The sequence below is a fragment of the Papaver somniferum genome, unplaced genomic scaffold (genome assembly GCF_003573695.1).
Source record: "Papaver somniferum cultivar HN1 unplaced genomic scaffold, ASM357369v1 unplaced-scaffold_19, whole genome shotgun sequence".
NCBI lineage: Eukaryota > Viridiplantae > Streptophyta > Magnoliopsida > Ranunculales > Papaveraceae > Papaver > Papaver somniferum.
This window is the reverse complement of record NW_020628818.1, coordinates 7,704,993-7,720,302: the sequence shown is the minus strand read 5'-3', so window position 1 is coordinate 7,720,302 and position 15,310 is coordinate 7,704,993. Positions and strand designations below refer to the sequence as shown.

General features: G+C 35.3%; 1 protein-coding gene across 1 annotated transcript; it reads left to right on the top strand.

The window, feature by feature from the left end:
* The first annotated feature begins 10,111 nt into the window (after positions 1-10,111).
* LOC113338472 lies at positions 10,112-10,672 on the top strand. The gene has a single exon (XM_026583888.1). It carries the CDS (start codon positions 10,112-10,114, stop codon positions 10,670-10,672), a length of 561 nt encoding a protein of 186 aa, XP_026439673.1.
* Positions 10,673-15,310: the final 4,638 nt, after the last annotated feature.

Here is a 15,310-nt window from a genome sequence, read left to right as displayed (position 1 = left end):
AATAGTTCTACCAAGAACACAACAAGTTGTGAGCGGTTATACTCTATCACACATATTGGTTGTTCATAAGATATGCAATGAATAACAAAATCAATAACTCCTGGCAATTTCCTTTTCGGTCCACAAACAAGTTTATGAACTTACTTCCTTAGAACACATGTAAACATTATTCCCTAGGATGAAATCCTCACCTCATACCCATACACAATCACAATAGCATTCAAATGATTATGGTGATGTCTTATCTACAAAGTTTAATGGTTAAGCAATAAACCTCGTATTGTATTCCTTAATACTATGTCTATCTAGAGTTTATATATGCTTCGCAGTTATGTTTTCAATATGTACGACTTGAAAGATACATTAGGGAATGAAACTGTAAGGACCCTCAAGCTCGTCAACGCTATTAGTCTAGTCAAGAGACGTATTAGCCGATAATAACTCGATTAGTTTAACATGAACATTAATTTATAGAAATTAATCTAACAACGATTTAGATACGAAACTAGTACCATTAGATAGATTTCGAAAAGTTATACGAAGTAGACTGCTCGCACGCGTCATTCGGACACCAGATGGAGATAATTATCAATTTGTTTTAGGAGGGTAAAATAGTAATTTTGGATTATACCTTTGTGGCTGCACATATCGAGAGGATAACTCTCATTCTTTTCCGTATTTTCTTCTTTCTTCTTCTTCATTCTGCTTCTTTATTTTTCTCCTGGTGCTCATTCTTGCCGGTAATTTGAGAGACGAGAGAGAGATTCTGAGATCGAGATAAGAAGAGAGTGATCGAGAATAAGTTTTGTTGGTGGTGTTCTTGTTGTTTGATCGTGAGAAGAAGGGATACTGATTTGCAGATAAACAGAAAATTAGGGTTTTCCTTTGGGTTTAGGATATGGAGGATTGATTAATTAAAGGAGGATTTGAGTAGTTGGTGATGAAGAAGAAACGATGGGTTGATGAGAATCAGAAGTAAGGGTTTCTAAAGTTAACTGAGAGAAGTTATAAAATTGAATCTCCGATGAGTTCGAGATGATGGGTTTTCATTATTGAGAGATAAGAAGAAGATTTAGTAGATGATTCTTAATTTTCAGTGAAGGAAGAAAAGTTTAGGGTTTATGCATGTTGAATTGGAGTTCCAATTGGGCAAAGATTGAGAAGATTTAGATAGAATTGTAAGATGGGTTTGTTAATTGAGGCTTCTGAAGTTGTTGTGGTGGTAAATTGAGAAGATAGGTTTATGTTGAAAGGAATTAGGGTTTTGTTGAAGCAATAGAGAAATCAGATGAGATAATATATGGTTTTGATGATTAAGAGGATTATAATTGAGTTGCAGGTGGAATCTTAATCTCAGGTGATGAATTTGGTGTTGGTGATTGATTTCCGGTCTAGACAAATAACTCTGGGGTTTCAATTGAAGTGGTTGGTGAAATAATAATTCAGAGAGTACTAGATATCGGGTAAGCCTCTGTATTATCTCTATTTTAATATCTTGATTTGAATGTTATGAATTATTGAGATTATGTGTTTATATATGAATTTGAGATGAGCTATGGGATGTTGTTGGTGTTGTCTATGTAGTTGGACTTGAACGTGGGGATGTATTATGGTTTGAAGTGAATGTAATTGTGATCTCTAGATGTTTGTGGGTTGTAACTGCAGTTCAAATTACAGGTGGTGATGGAGTTATATGTGTTGGTGGAACGTTGTATTAGTGGTTGTTGAGTTGAGTTACAGGTTAACTGGTATTGCAGGTGGAATGGGAAAGAGGAGTTGAAGTGGTGTAATGGAAGTATTGAAGTATAGTGGTATAGTTATTGATGGGACAGTGAGGTGGTGATACTGTTGAAGTTGCAAGGAATATGAGTGGATGGATATGGTGGTCTTGTCTGTGTAGTTGAATGACATAACTGGATTTAGTGGTAGGTTCGAAACTGTGGTTGAGTCAGTTGGGTGCGTATGATACTGAGTGATGTTGTCGTTGAGGGTGAAATGATATGGGTTGCAGATGCATTAATCTGAGCTAATAAGGGACTCTGATGGTGTTGATATTAGAGGGGAAGAGATATGTATTGGCTGTGAGTGTGTTGAACTGAACTCAGGTTGTATGAGTTGTAGGATTGAAGTTTTAGAAAGAAAGTTAGATGAATGGGTTGAGGTGACCTGAGTACTGCTTAAAGCTGCTATTGCAGGTAATCGAAGTTTTTGTTTGTAAATGATTTATGAAGTTTAAGTTAAGGATATGTATTGTTGTATTGATTGATTGTTAGAACTGATTAAGATAGATATTGATATTGTTAGAAAAGAGATTGAATGAAGACTGTAGTAGAGCTTAGGTCTGTCTGACTGAGCTTATTCAGTCTGACTCGGTTTGTTCTTAGATGACCCAATTACCTGACTGAGTTGAGTTGACTCAGTAATTAGGACTTGATCCCGATTCGACTCAGTGGACCTTAACCAGTTGACCAAGTTGGACCATTGACATGGACTTGACCTTGGACGGACGTGGACTGTTAGTTGACCCAGTTGGGTCAGACCTTGTGCTAATAGGCCGAGTCTAGTGTACTTGGGCTTAGACCTAGTATTTCTATTTTGACTGTTTGGACCCCTTATGGTCTGGTTTAACCTTTGATTCCTTCTACAAAGTAGTAGATACTCGTAAGACATAGCTAGTGGTCTATAGAACCAACCTAATTCAATTAGTAAACCTTAGCTATGCTAAACATAGATAAATAAAAGATGTAGAACCTTAAATGGGCCTAGAATCATTAGAAAGACTTGTATGATTCTTGTGTGAGCTTTTTGGATAGATTTTTAGACTTCTTGTGTGATAGCAGTTAGTATTAACAACGATCAATTCAAAGGATGAACCAGTGGATCGTGGATCTCGAGGTAGGCGTGGCTTGTCATCAAAAGAAGTGGGAATACATTTGGCTCTTTAGTAACTGTTATTGCTTTCCTTTACAAAAGTTTATGTTTAACAAACTCATATATTTCTTTTTGTGCGTTCTATGCATTGTTTAACTTGTTTTACGATAATTATGTTGATTTTGTTAATCTTTCCATGGTTTGGGAAGGACCTGTAATGTGTTGTGGTCAATATGAATCGTTATGGGAAATAAGAATTTCACGTGTGGTATATAGCATACGCTCCTTCACATTTATACCTAGAGTTTTTATGATACATTGGTTGGCAGTTTGCGAGTTCGGAATTGTCGATATCAATACTTACGATTAGATGTGGATTTGCGAGTTCGGAATTGCACAACCATATAATACATTGTTTGAAGAAGGAGTTTGTCCATATACATGTTTGTTTAATTCTGTGAGGATATGCTCTTTCACATTTATATCTAAATGAATTCAGCTTTTATGCTTATATCGGTCGACAGTTTGCGAGTTCGGAATTGTCGACATCCATACATATGATTAGGTGTGGATTTGCGAGTTTGGAATTGCACAACCATAGTATACATTTTTTGAAGAAAGTGCTTGTCCATTATAGTGTTTGTGTATCTCAGTGACTTGATCACTATTTAATGTCTGGGAAGAACATTATTGTTTTTCTTAATCTTGTTTATGATTACTTAGAAGTTAAATGTTAATTATTCACATCTTCAGTTTTCAGAGACAGATCAGAGTTGCACAGCGAAAGCCACAAGTGTTGACTCCGTTAATTAGTTAACTTCTGCTATGTTTATTATGTTGTTTATTGTATCTGTAAACCAATTGACTATTGTATATGTATCATTTGAGAGAAGTTCATGTATATATATTCTGAGCGGGGTTAGTTTTGGGATAAATTTTGTGACAAATTTCTTAATTGAATGTTTAAGTATTTGAATTAGATTCGTAGTGCCTCTTTATTTAGTTAATCTCTTGGATTAGTCAGCTGCTAGCTTAGGGGGCGCTACAATGTTGGTATCAGAGCTCACTATTAGATCTTATATGAGTGACAATAGGATTAGCCAGTGCCAGTTAGTGAACTAGATTAGTTTAGAACTGGATTGGGTTGTGAGATAAATCTTAATTACTAAAAGCTATCAATAATTAAAAGATTTATTTGATTGATTGATTGATTGTTTGCATATGTAGTGAAGTAAAAATTGTAGGGTACACCATTAACTTTAGCTAATAGGGATTTGGGAATAATTAAATCTAAAAAGTATAAACACGTAGACAGTTCAATATTAAAAATAAATAAATAAATAGTGGGATTAGTATTATAGACTTATTAAGCACCTGGACTTATATGTAGGATCAATAATTTACAATCACATAAATGTTAATAATATTTTTGGGACTCAATAACATTTTGGGAGAGTAGTTGAATAATAGTTCGACCACTGATATTAATAATAAAAATATTAATATAGTAATTATAGATGATAATAACAGTAATAGTAGTTTTAATAAAGTAATGTTAGCATTTACCAGTTAGTATCATATTAAACTTAGTTAAAATTTCAAAAAGGATATATAACGAAATTTTTTTTTTTATTATGATTAACTAATTATGGAAAATTTTTTTGGTAATGCTTATCTACGATTAAGTTTTGTAAATTAAACTAATGACAAATTAGGAATAAATGTTTTGCGTTTAAACTAGACGGTTAATATGACACTTGTTAGGGACGTAAAAGGGTGGAAAAAAATGTACCGATCTTTAGTCTAGCAAATGATCCAGTAACTCTTTAAAATGGAACAAATATACATGAAATAGTAATAATAGAATTCTGACGCTTAGTGTAATATTAGAACTAAAAGAAAATAAATTCGTATATTAATAAGATACCTCAGTTTGATAGCAAAATCTAAAGACTATTAGGACATATTAAAATTTTATGCAGACTCAAAAATTAAATCATATTAAATTACCAACGACGGTATTTAACAAGATATATATAGAATACGAATCCAATATGAATAAATAAAATCTATTATAGCAATCTTTACGTAAATGAAGATTTATAATTAGAAGATTAAGGCTTAGTGTATCATCTGTTTAATTGACTTAAGAATAATGAAAATGATAATATAATTAAGACATTAATTTTTGATAAGATAGTAATAGCAAATAATAACATTATATAATACTAACTACTTTATAGGATAGTAATAACAAAATGTAATTTTTGTTAATAGTACAACTTAAGGATTATTTAGCAATCATAAAAATTCAAGGAAATAAAATAAATGACTCAGATAACTAAATTGTTAAAATGCTATGAATTATGTACATAGTTTTATGAAGTAAAAATTCTAAGTAAAATCAGTTACAATAAAAGTTTAGAGACTAATTAATTTTAATAAATTAATACTTAGTTAATCCAGCGCTGGGGAATAGTGAAGGTTATGTTTTCTCTGTTCGTAGGAAGGCATTGTTGGGATTGGCCAACCTTAATTTCACTTAGAAAGACTCATAGGAATCTCCCTTGTAATTCGAGACAGGTATTTTATAGAATAAAAAGTAGTGTAAGGAGTTTAAAGACTACAACTCATAGTTTTCCCATTATATAAATTAGTGTAAGAAAATTTAGACTTCCCTATTTGATAGAATTTAAATCAACGTAGTTGAACCTAGAGCCACAAATTTTAATTATAGAAAGTCATATAGGTTTGTGCTTTGTTTCATGTTGTTTGCGCTTAGACTAGAGATGAGATGATTCTATAAGGTGCGGAGTTTTGAAGACCAGAAGGATGGTTTGATTTTCGAGGAAGAAAATGATATAAAATGGGGAGGATGTAAGGACTCTCAAGCTTGTCAACGCTATTAGTCTAGTCAGGAGACGTATTAGCCGATAATAACTTGATTAGTTTAACATGAACATTAATGAATAGAAATTAATCTAACAAAGATTTAGATACGAAACTAGTACGACTGGATAGATCTCGAAAAGTTATACGAAATAGACTGCTCGCACGCATCATTCGGACACCAGATAGAGATAATTATCAATTTATTTTCGGAGGGTAAAATAGTAATTTGGATTTTACCTTTGTGGCTGCACGTGTCAACGTGAGTGGGTGACTCATCAATATTGGTCGGTCTTATCTACCCGTATCGAGAGGATAACTCTCATTCTTTTCCTTTTCTTCTTCTTCATTCTGCTTCTTTCTTTTTCTCCTGGTGCTCATTCTTGCCGGCAATTTGAGAGACGATAGAGAGATTCTGAGACCGAGATTAGAAGATAGTGATCGAGAATAAGTGTTGTTGGTGGTGTTCTTGTTGTTTGATCGTGAGAAGAAGGGATACCGATTTGTAGACAAACAGAAAATTAGGGTTTTCCTTTGGGTTTAGGATATGGAGGATTGATTAATTAAAGGAGGATTTGAGTAGTTGGTGATGAAGAAGAAACGATGGATTGATGAGAATCAGAAGTTAGGGTTTCTAAAGTTAATTGAGAGAAGTTATGAAATTGAATCTTCGATGAGTTCGAGATGATGGGTTTTCATTATTGAGAGATAAGAAGAAGATTTAGTAGATGATTCTTAATTTGCAGTGAAGGAAGAAAGTTTAGGGTTTCTGCATGTTTAATTGGAGTTCGAATTGGGCAAAGATTGAGAAAATTTAGATAGAATTGTATGATGGGTTTGTTAATTGAGGCTTCTGAAGTTGTTGTGGTGGTAAATTGAGAAGATGTGTTTATGTTGAAAGGAATTAGGGTTTTGTTGAAGCAGTGGAGAAATCAGATGAGATAATATATGGGTTTGGATGATTGAGAGGATTATAATGGAGTTGCAGGTGAAATCTTAATCTCAGGTGATGAATTTGGTATTGGTGATTGATTTCCGGTGTAGAAAAATAACTCCGGGGTTTCAATTGAAGTGGTTGGTGAAATAATAATTCAGAGAGTACTAGATATTGGGTAAGCCTCTGTATTGTCTGTATTTTAATATCTTGATTTGAATGTTATGAATTATTGAGATTATGTGTTTATATATGAATTTGAGATGAGCTATGGGATGTTGTTGGTGGTTTCTATGTAGTTGGACTTGAAGGTGGGGATGTATTATGGTTTGAAGTGAATGTAATTGTGATCTCCAGATGTTTGTGGGTTGTAACTGCAGTTCAGATTGCAGGTGGTGGTGGAGTTATATGTGTTGGTGGAATATTGTATTAGTGGTTGTTGATTTGAGTTACAGGTTAACTGGTATTGCAGGTGGAATGGGAAAGAGGAGTTGAAATGGTGTAATGGAAGTATTGAAGTATAGTGGTATACTTATTGATGGGACAGTGAGGTGGTGATATTGTTGAAGTTGCAAGGAATATGAGTGGATGGATATGGTGGTCTTATCTGTGTGGTTGAGTGACAGAACTGGATTTAGTGGTAGGTATGAAACTGTGGTTGAATCAGTTGGGTGCGTATAATATTGAGTGATGTTGTCGTTGAGGGTGAAATGATATGGGTTGCAGATGCAGTAATCTGAGCTAATAAGGGACTCTGATGGTGTTGATATTAGAGGGGAAGAGATGTGTATTGGCTGTGAGTGTGTTGAACTGAACTCAGGTTGTATGAGTTGTTGTAGGACTGAAGTTTTAGAAAGAAAGTTAGATGAATGGGTTGAGGTGACCTGAGTACTGCTTAAAGCTGCTATTGCAGGTAATCAAAAGTTGTTGTTTGTAAATGATTTATGAAGTTTAAGTTAAGGATATGTATTGTTGTATTGATTGATTGTTAGAATTGATTAAGATAGATATTGATATTGTTAGAAAAGAGATTGAATGAAGTCTGTAGTAGAGCTTAGGTCTGTCTGACTGAGCTTATTCAGTCTGACTCGGTTTGTTCTTAGCTGACCCAATTACCTGACTGAGTCGAGTTGACTCAGTAATTAGGACTTGATCCCTATTCGACTCAGTGGACCAGACCTTAACTCAGTGGACCTTGACCAGTTGCCCAAGTTTGACCATTGACCTGGACTTGACCTTGGACGGACGTGGACTGTTAGTTGACCCAGTTGGGTCAGACCTTGTGCTCATAGGCCGAGTCTAGTGTACTTGGGCTTATACCTAGTATTTCTATTTTGCCTTTTTGGACCCCTTATGGTCTGATTTAACCATTGATTCTTTCTACAAAGTTGTAGATACTCATAAGACATAGCTAGTGGACTATAGAACCAACCTAATTCAATTAGTAAACCTTAGCTATGCTAAAGATAGGTAAATAAAATATGTAGAACCTTAAATGGTCCTAGAATCATTAGAAAGACTTGTATGATTCTTGTGTGAGCCTTTTGGCTAGATTCTTAGACTTCTTGTGTGATTAACAGTTAGTATTAACAACGATCGATTCAAAGGATGAACCAGTGGATCGTGGATCTCGAGGTAGGTGTGGCTGGTCATCAAAAGAGGTGGGAATACATTTGACTCTTTGGTAACCATTATTGCTTTCCTTTACAAAAGTTTATGTTTAACAAACTCATATATTTCTGTTTGTGCGTTCTATGCATTGTTTAACTTGTTTTACGATAATTCTGTTGATTCTGTTAATCTTTTCATGGTTTGGAAAGGACCTGTAATGTGTTGTGGTCATTATGGGAAATAAGAATTTCCACGTGTGGTATATAGGATACGCTCTTTCACATTTATACCTAGAGATTTTATGATATATTGGTCGGAAGTTCGCGAGTTCGGAATTGTCGATATCAATACTTACGATTAGGTGTGGATTTGCGAGTTCAGAATTGCACAACCATATTATACATTGTTTGAAGAAGGAGTTTGTCCATATACATGTTTGTTTACTTCTGTGAGGATATGCTCTTTCACATTTATATCTACATGAATTCAGCTTTTATGCTTATATCGGTCGACAGTTTGCGAGTTCGGAATTGTCGACATCCATACATACGATTAGGTGTGGATTTGCGAGTTCGGAATTGCACAACCATAGTATACATTGTTTGAACAAATAAAACTTGTAAGGAAGAGATCAAGAGAAGCTGGAATAGTAATGCTCAATGAACTGAAGCTTTCAAATTCACTAGCAAGGTCAGATCTGTCAAGAAAGGACTCAAAGAGTGAAAAATAAAGGAATATGGAGACAAAGATAGGAAGATCAATGAGGCTCAAGAACAAATTCAACAGTGCTTGAACCAGCAAATTATAGACAATCAGGAACATCAAAGGCTCCAACAACAACTGAAGAATCTATATGAAATTAAAAATAGAATGGCTTACCAACAGTGCAGAGAAAGCACCATCAAGTTTCAAGATACAAATTCTAAAAGTTTTCATGCTCAAGCTAATTACAGAAGAAGGTGCAACCAAATTGATGCTCTCAAAAACAAGCCAGGGGAACGGAAAGACACTAGAGAAGAAATTGTTGTCATCCTCAAAGCACACTTCCAATAGATTGCTACTTCTAAATTAATAGAGGATGATCATGAAATATTAAATCTCATTACTCCATGTATCACTGAAGCTGAGAACAAGGAGTTAACTGCTATCCCAGATGAACAAGAAATCAAGAGCAATGTCATCCAAATAAGAGCTTGGTCAGCACCAGGGCCAGATGGTTTTCAAGCAGGTTTTTACCAGCAAAATTGGGAAGTGGTGGGAGGAGATGTTATAAAAATGGTGCAGGAATTCTTCAATAATGGTAAACTGCTAAAAGAGCTCAATCATACTTTCCAAACTCTCATACCAAAAAACGACTGTGTTCAAAACCCTTCTGACTTCAGATCAATAAGTCTATGCAACATATCTTACAAAATTATATCCAAGATCATGACAAACAGATTGAAACCCATGCTTCACAAAATCATCTCCCCTTGGCAAGCAGCATATGATCCAGGAAGAAATATCATAGACAACACTGTCATTGCTCATGAAGTAGTTCGATACATGAAAACCACAAAAAATAGCAATGGAGCTGTTGCAATAAAGCTGGATATGTCAAAGGCTTTTGACAGAATATAGTGAAATTTCATCATTAACATCTTCAGATGACTAGGCTTCTCTGAGAAATGGTGTCAATTGATCAATCAATGCATATCTACAACTAGCACATCAATTCTTCTCAATGGTTCTCCAATTGAAACTATTCATCCTACAAGAGGATTAAGACAGGGTGACAGCCTATCTCCATATATCTTCATCACTTGCATGGAAGGTCTAAGCAGAATGATCCAAGCTTCAGTGGATAACAAAGACATTACTCCAACATATCCTACTAAAGGAAGTCCTCCAATATCTCACTTGTTCTTTGCAGATGGCTGCATTCTATTCTCCTCTGCCAAAATGAGCTTCATAAACAATCTTAAGGATATCATCAACAAGTTCTGTAAAGCCTCTGGTCAAATGGTGAATCTCAGCAAATCAAGCATACATTTTAATAAAAGGATTGAGGATGAAATAAAGCAACAAATCTGCAATACTATGAATATGAATGTTATGCCCTTGGAAGAAAAATATTTGGGAATAAATCTATTCATAGAAAGGAAGAAATCCAACTCTTTCAAAAGCATAAAGGAGAAAATGCAGAGAAGACTGATTCAGTGGCAAGATGGTTTCACAAATCAAGCTGGAAGAAGCACACAAATCCAAGCTGTTACAAACTCTATGGCTCAATTTCAGATGAGCTGCTTCATGTTACCTAAGAAAAACATAAATGATCTTGAAGCAATGCAAAGAAGATATTGGTGGAATAGAAAACAAGGAAAATGAGGATTCTTAAAGTTTTGGGAGAGTGTGAATATACCAAAAAGATGGCGAGGGCCGAGTTTTAAAAATCTGCAAGTTTTCAATGAAGCAATGGTTACTAAACTGGCTTGGAGGATGATATAAGAAAATAACAAGAAATGGGTGGAAGTTCTTAAAGCTAAACATTTTAAAAATGAAGATATTCTTCAAGAAGATGTTTCAAGTAAAGGGAATGATATTTGGAGAAGTACAAGCACTGGAATCAATTGGGTGAAACAATTTCATATTTGGCAGATTGGGAATGGGAAGACAGTTTATGCTTTCACAGATAATTGGATTGAAGGATACACAGCAACACAAGTGCAACAAAATTTCTCTAACTATGAAGAATATCATAGTACATGAAAGTCAATGAGTTAATTGATATTCATACTCAAAGATGGAATTTGGATCTTCTTCAAAATTACTTTACTCAAGATCAGATAGAGAAAATCAGTCACATAAAGCCTTCAATACAGCAAGAAGATGAAATGGTTTGGTCTCTAACTAGAAATGGCAAATTTACAGTTAACTCCACATACAAGGCAATTCTCTGTCAGCAAAATCAAAGTAAGGTTAACAAAGAGGATGAAGCAAAGTTTTGGCTGAGCTTATGGCATCTGCAGATTCCACATAAATATCAACTTTTCTTATGGAAAGTGGCTCATGATATAGTTCCTGTGAATGAAAGACTTGCCAGACACAATCAAAATCATAAAGTCAACTGCCAAAGATGTAATGATGAAGAAGAAAGTATCACCCACCTGCTGCACAAATGCAATTATGCCAGGGATGTTTGGAATGTTGTTGCTCCTCAGATTGGCCAACAGATTTATAGCATCAATGACATACAACAACGGCTAAAAAGCTGGAGCAACTCTAACAATAATATTTGCTTCAGAAGGAAAAAAAACAGCTAATCTAATTACTGTTACTATGTGGTTCATCTGGAAATCCAGATGTGAGATCATTTTTAATAACAACAGATGTTCCAGCTCAAGCCTAAAACACGGGATTCTAACTTACTGCACTGAGAATAAAATCCACATAAATCAGTCAGAAAGTATAGTCCAAGTTGATAGAAGCATGATAGGCAGAAATGAAGCTAGTAGAGACAATAATAGATGGTGTCCTCCTCCTAGAGGAAAATTAAAAATCAACATTGATGCTTCTATTTTACCTAATCATAATATTGCTGGTATTTCTCTAATCAGAAGAGATTTTATAGGGAGGATGGTGGAAGCCTGTACGCTGGTAGAAAGAGCCAGAGATATATCCCAAGCTGAAGCAGCGGCAGTGCTTAAAGCTCTTCAGTGGATTGTTCAGTTGCAGATTCAGCAGGTCATAGTGGAAGGAGACAACAAAGAAGCTATGGAAAGCGTCAGGGGTCCTCAGATTACTACAAAATGGAAGGATGCCAATATTATCAGAGATTGTCAACATCTAGTTAAGTGTCTAGGGAATGTTCAAGTTTGTTTTAGAAATAGGAAGTGTAACCAAGTAGCTGATCTACTTGCTAAGTTTGCCAGAAATAATAATTGTACTAGGAAATGGATTTCTGAACTCCCTCAGTGTCGAGTCTAGATTAGAAAGTGAAAGAATAATGATGTAATACCTTTGGTTTGCTTTTGAGCTTAATGAAAATCTTTCCTGTTTTTCTTTCAAAAAAAAGTGTATCTCAGTGACTTGGTCATTATTTAATGTCTGGGAAGAACATTATTGTTTTTCTTAATCTTGTTTATGATTACTTAGAAGTTAAATGTTAATTATTCCCACTTTCAGTTTTCAGAGACAGACCAGAGTTGCACAGCGAAAACCACAAGTGTTGATTCCGTTAATTAGTTAACTTCTGCTATGTTTATTATGTTGTTTATTGTATCTGTAAACCAATTGACTATTTTATATGTATCATTTGAGAGAAGTTCATGTATATATTATTCTGAGCGGGGTTAGTTTTGGGATAAGTTTTGTAGCAGATTTATTAATTGAATGTTTAAGTATTTGAATTAGATTCGTAGTGCCTCTTTATTTAGTTAATCTCTTGGATTGGTCAGCTGCTAGCTTAGGGGGCGCTACAGAAACAGTTCAAGTCAAATATCACTAACCTCAAGTGGAAGGATGATTGTTGTCGTTGTAGCTCCTTGCTTCTTCACATCTTCAATACTTCACAATACTTGTAATGTCTCATATCCTAATGCTTTCAAGCTAACCTATACGAAGTTTAACTCTAGTACATAATCAAGCGACTCTTAACATGAGTTTTGATTCACTAAAATATGACAACGAAACTTGACATACCAACGCTTGGTGGGTTCAACCGAGCAATGCTCTAACAGTTACAGAGTTGCAGGCCAAGTTAGTGTGCAACCAGAATGGCGCAACACTGCGTAGACTGTCAAGTGCTAAGAATGGCATAACCCCGCAGGGCCAGTGAAGCGCAAAGGTAGATCTACACTGTAAAGACATTTGTCTAAGTAATGAAGCTTACTGGACGACACAATGAAGCTTCATTGAGGGATTGACAAGACATGGCCAAAGTTGACAAATGCAACATACGATGTTGGCATTGATGCATATCCGTGGAACTGAGTTGGCCCAAACTCAAGGGTGATGCAAGAGTGAAGAATGTGCCAACAGTTGGTCTATGGCATTAGTTCAAGGCTGGCCAAAGCTTGAATAATGCAACAAGCTAGTAATGCAAGAGTGTCATTGCTATTGTCAAGCAAATTGGCGAAGTGAAGCATATGACACATGGACAACTAGAATGAGCATAAAGAGTTGACCTCGATGATTGAAGCACAAGGATTGTCCGTGCATTAGATTAGAGTGATAAGCATGCAGGGCCAAGATGACTGAGCATTGGAGCAAGGAATAATTCAGTAAAGCGCAACAGTTGTGCAATACAGTTCAAGTGACGGTTAAGAGTTGGTTACGAGCTTCAACAGCATGCTAATGACGCGAGATAAAGAAGAACGGTTATAAAGGAAGTTTATAACCACGTGGAGTGTTCATAACCACCAAGAACAGGTGTGGCACCAGTTGGCGTGACAACACAAAAGGTGGCAGTTGAAGTTTGTGGTTATGGAAACCACTTATGGGACACATGGCTGTTCCATACAGGTGCAAGCGGTTTCACAGAGTTTTGGCCTAATCCTAACATGTATAAATAGCTTAGGAATCAATAATGTTGGTGTTGTTCAATTGGAGAAGAAACACTAATGTAGAGAGTGTTTTAGGCATTCACCAAGAGGGTGAATGGTCTGTCTTGGTCCATGAGTTAGACTGTTGTTTATAATATTCCTTAATGCAATAAAATGGGTTTATTGTGTTATATCTTTGTGTTCCTGATGTTGCTGATCTTGTGAAGTTGTTGGAGTACATTTATGTATGGCAAAGAAAGAAGATGAAGACTTTCGCGTATTGCCTTAAGAGTGAAGGCAGATGCATACTTTGATGTAAGTATGCAAAGCTGAGTACTTGCGGCTGAAGTTGATTCACTGAACCACATAGTATTGCCGGTCATGTCCCATGAAAATTTTAGGCGATTAAATGGGCGTGTGACATCCAAGATAATGATTTTGTTATTTATCTATTGTTGTATTTTTTTTTTATTTTTTTTTGTGATAATTTTTCAATCTCTTTCATAAGTTTTTTTATTTTCTTCTTTGGTAAACAAAAAATGTTTTTCTTCCAAAAGGTCAGTTGATTTCGTAAGTTTTCTAGGTTATTAATCATTGAAAGAGTAGGATCTGGATCCTCTAGGTTCCAGCATCCATTAATCAGATCAATGCAAGATTGTTCTTTTAACTATGTGTCAAAAAATTTGAAAGAAAAACATGCATTTGTATTTTTTTACCCTCCATAAGAAGCAGCAAGGGATTATGATCAGAACCTACTGGCACCAGAACTTTGATGATTGAATCCCCAAATTGGTTTTTCCATTTATAATTTACAAAAGCTTTATCTAAAAGAATGTAACGTTATGAAATTAAGATTGAAATCTATGATTTTATCTACATGGATTTTGTTTCCTTTTCCATCAGTGACCCCCGTTGCAGCATCAAAGACATTTATCTAATCCAGGCCTAGGTCAGTTGCTTGATTTGAACTCAATCCTTATTTTTTAGTAACATCGGACTCTATGAAAGACCCTTATTGGTTAATCATCGTTCTCTCAGACCTATCATCATTAATATGATACGAATTTGACCCTAGTGAGCTTCGAAGGTCGATTGGATCTGGTGAATCGAAAGACATCCTGAAAGAAGCTTAGCTGCTATCGATTTCCAATTCTCTATAGGGCGTGTACAAATCATCATCTTCCTCTTCTTCATATCTAGACTTTTGGAGAAGAAATAATGAGCATCAGCCTTTTCAAAATCAAAGTCTAGCCTCTCTTTAAACCTAGAAAGTTTTGGGGTCACCACCGCCTGCAGAAGACCCGACTCCGGCGGGAAATTTTCTAGAAAAGGTGATATTTATGAGAAGGATCTCTTCCCTAACGCTGAATCGATCTGAGTTTCAACCACAATATCTAGAGATACACTTTCAAGTGTTTCATTGATGTTTCAGAGGAAATAACATCCATAAATATATCCTCCCTGTTTAGTACAGACACATGCG

Excerpts from the sequence above, each read along its gene's own strand:
- LOC113338472 (XM_026583888.1), top strand. The coding sequence starts at position 10,112 with ATGGAAGGTCTAAGCAGAATGATCCAAGCTTCAGTGGATAACAAAGAC.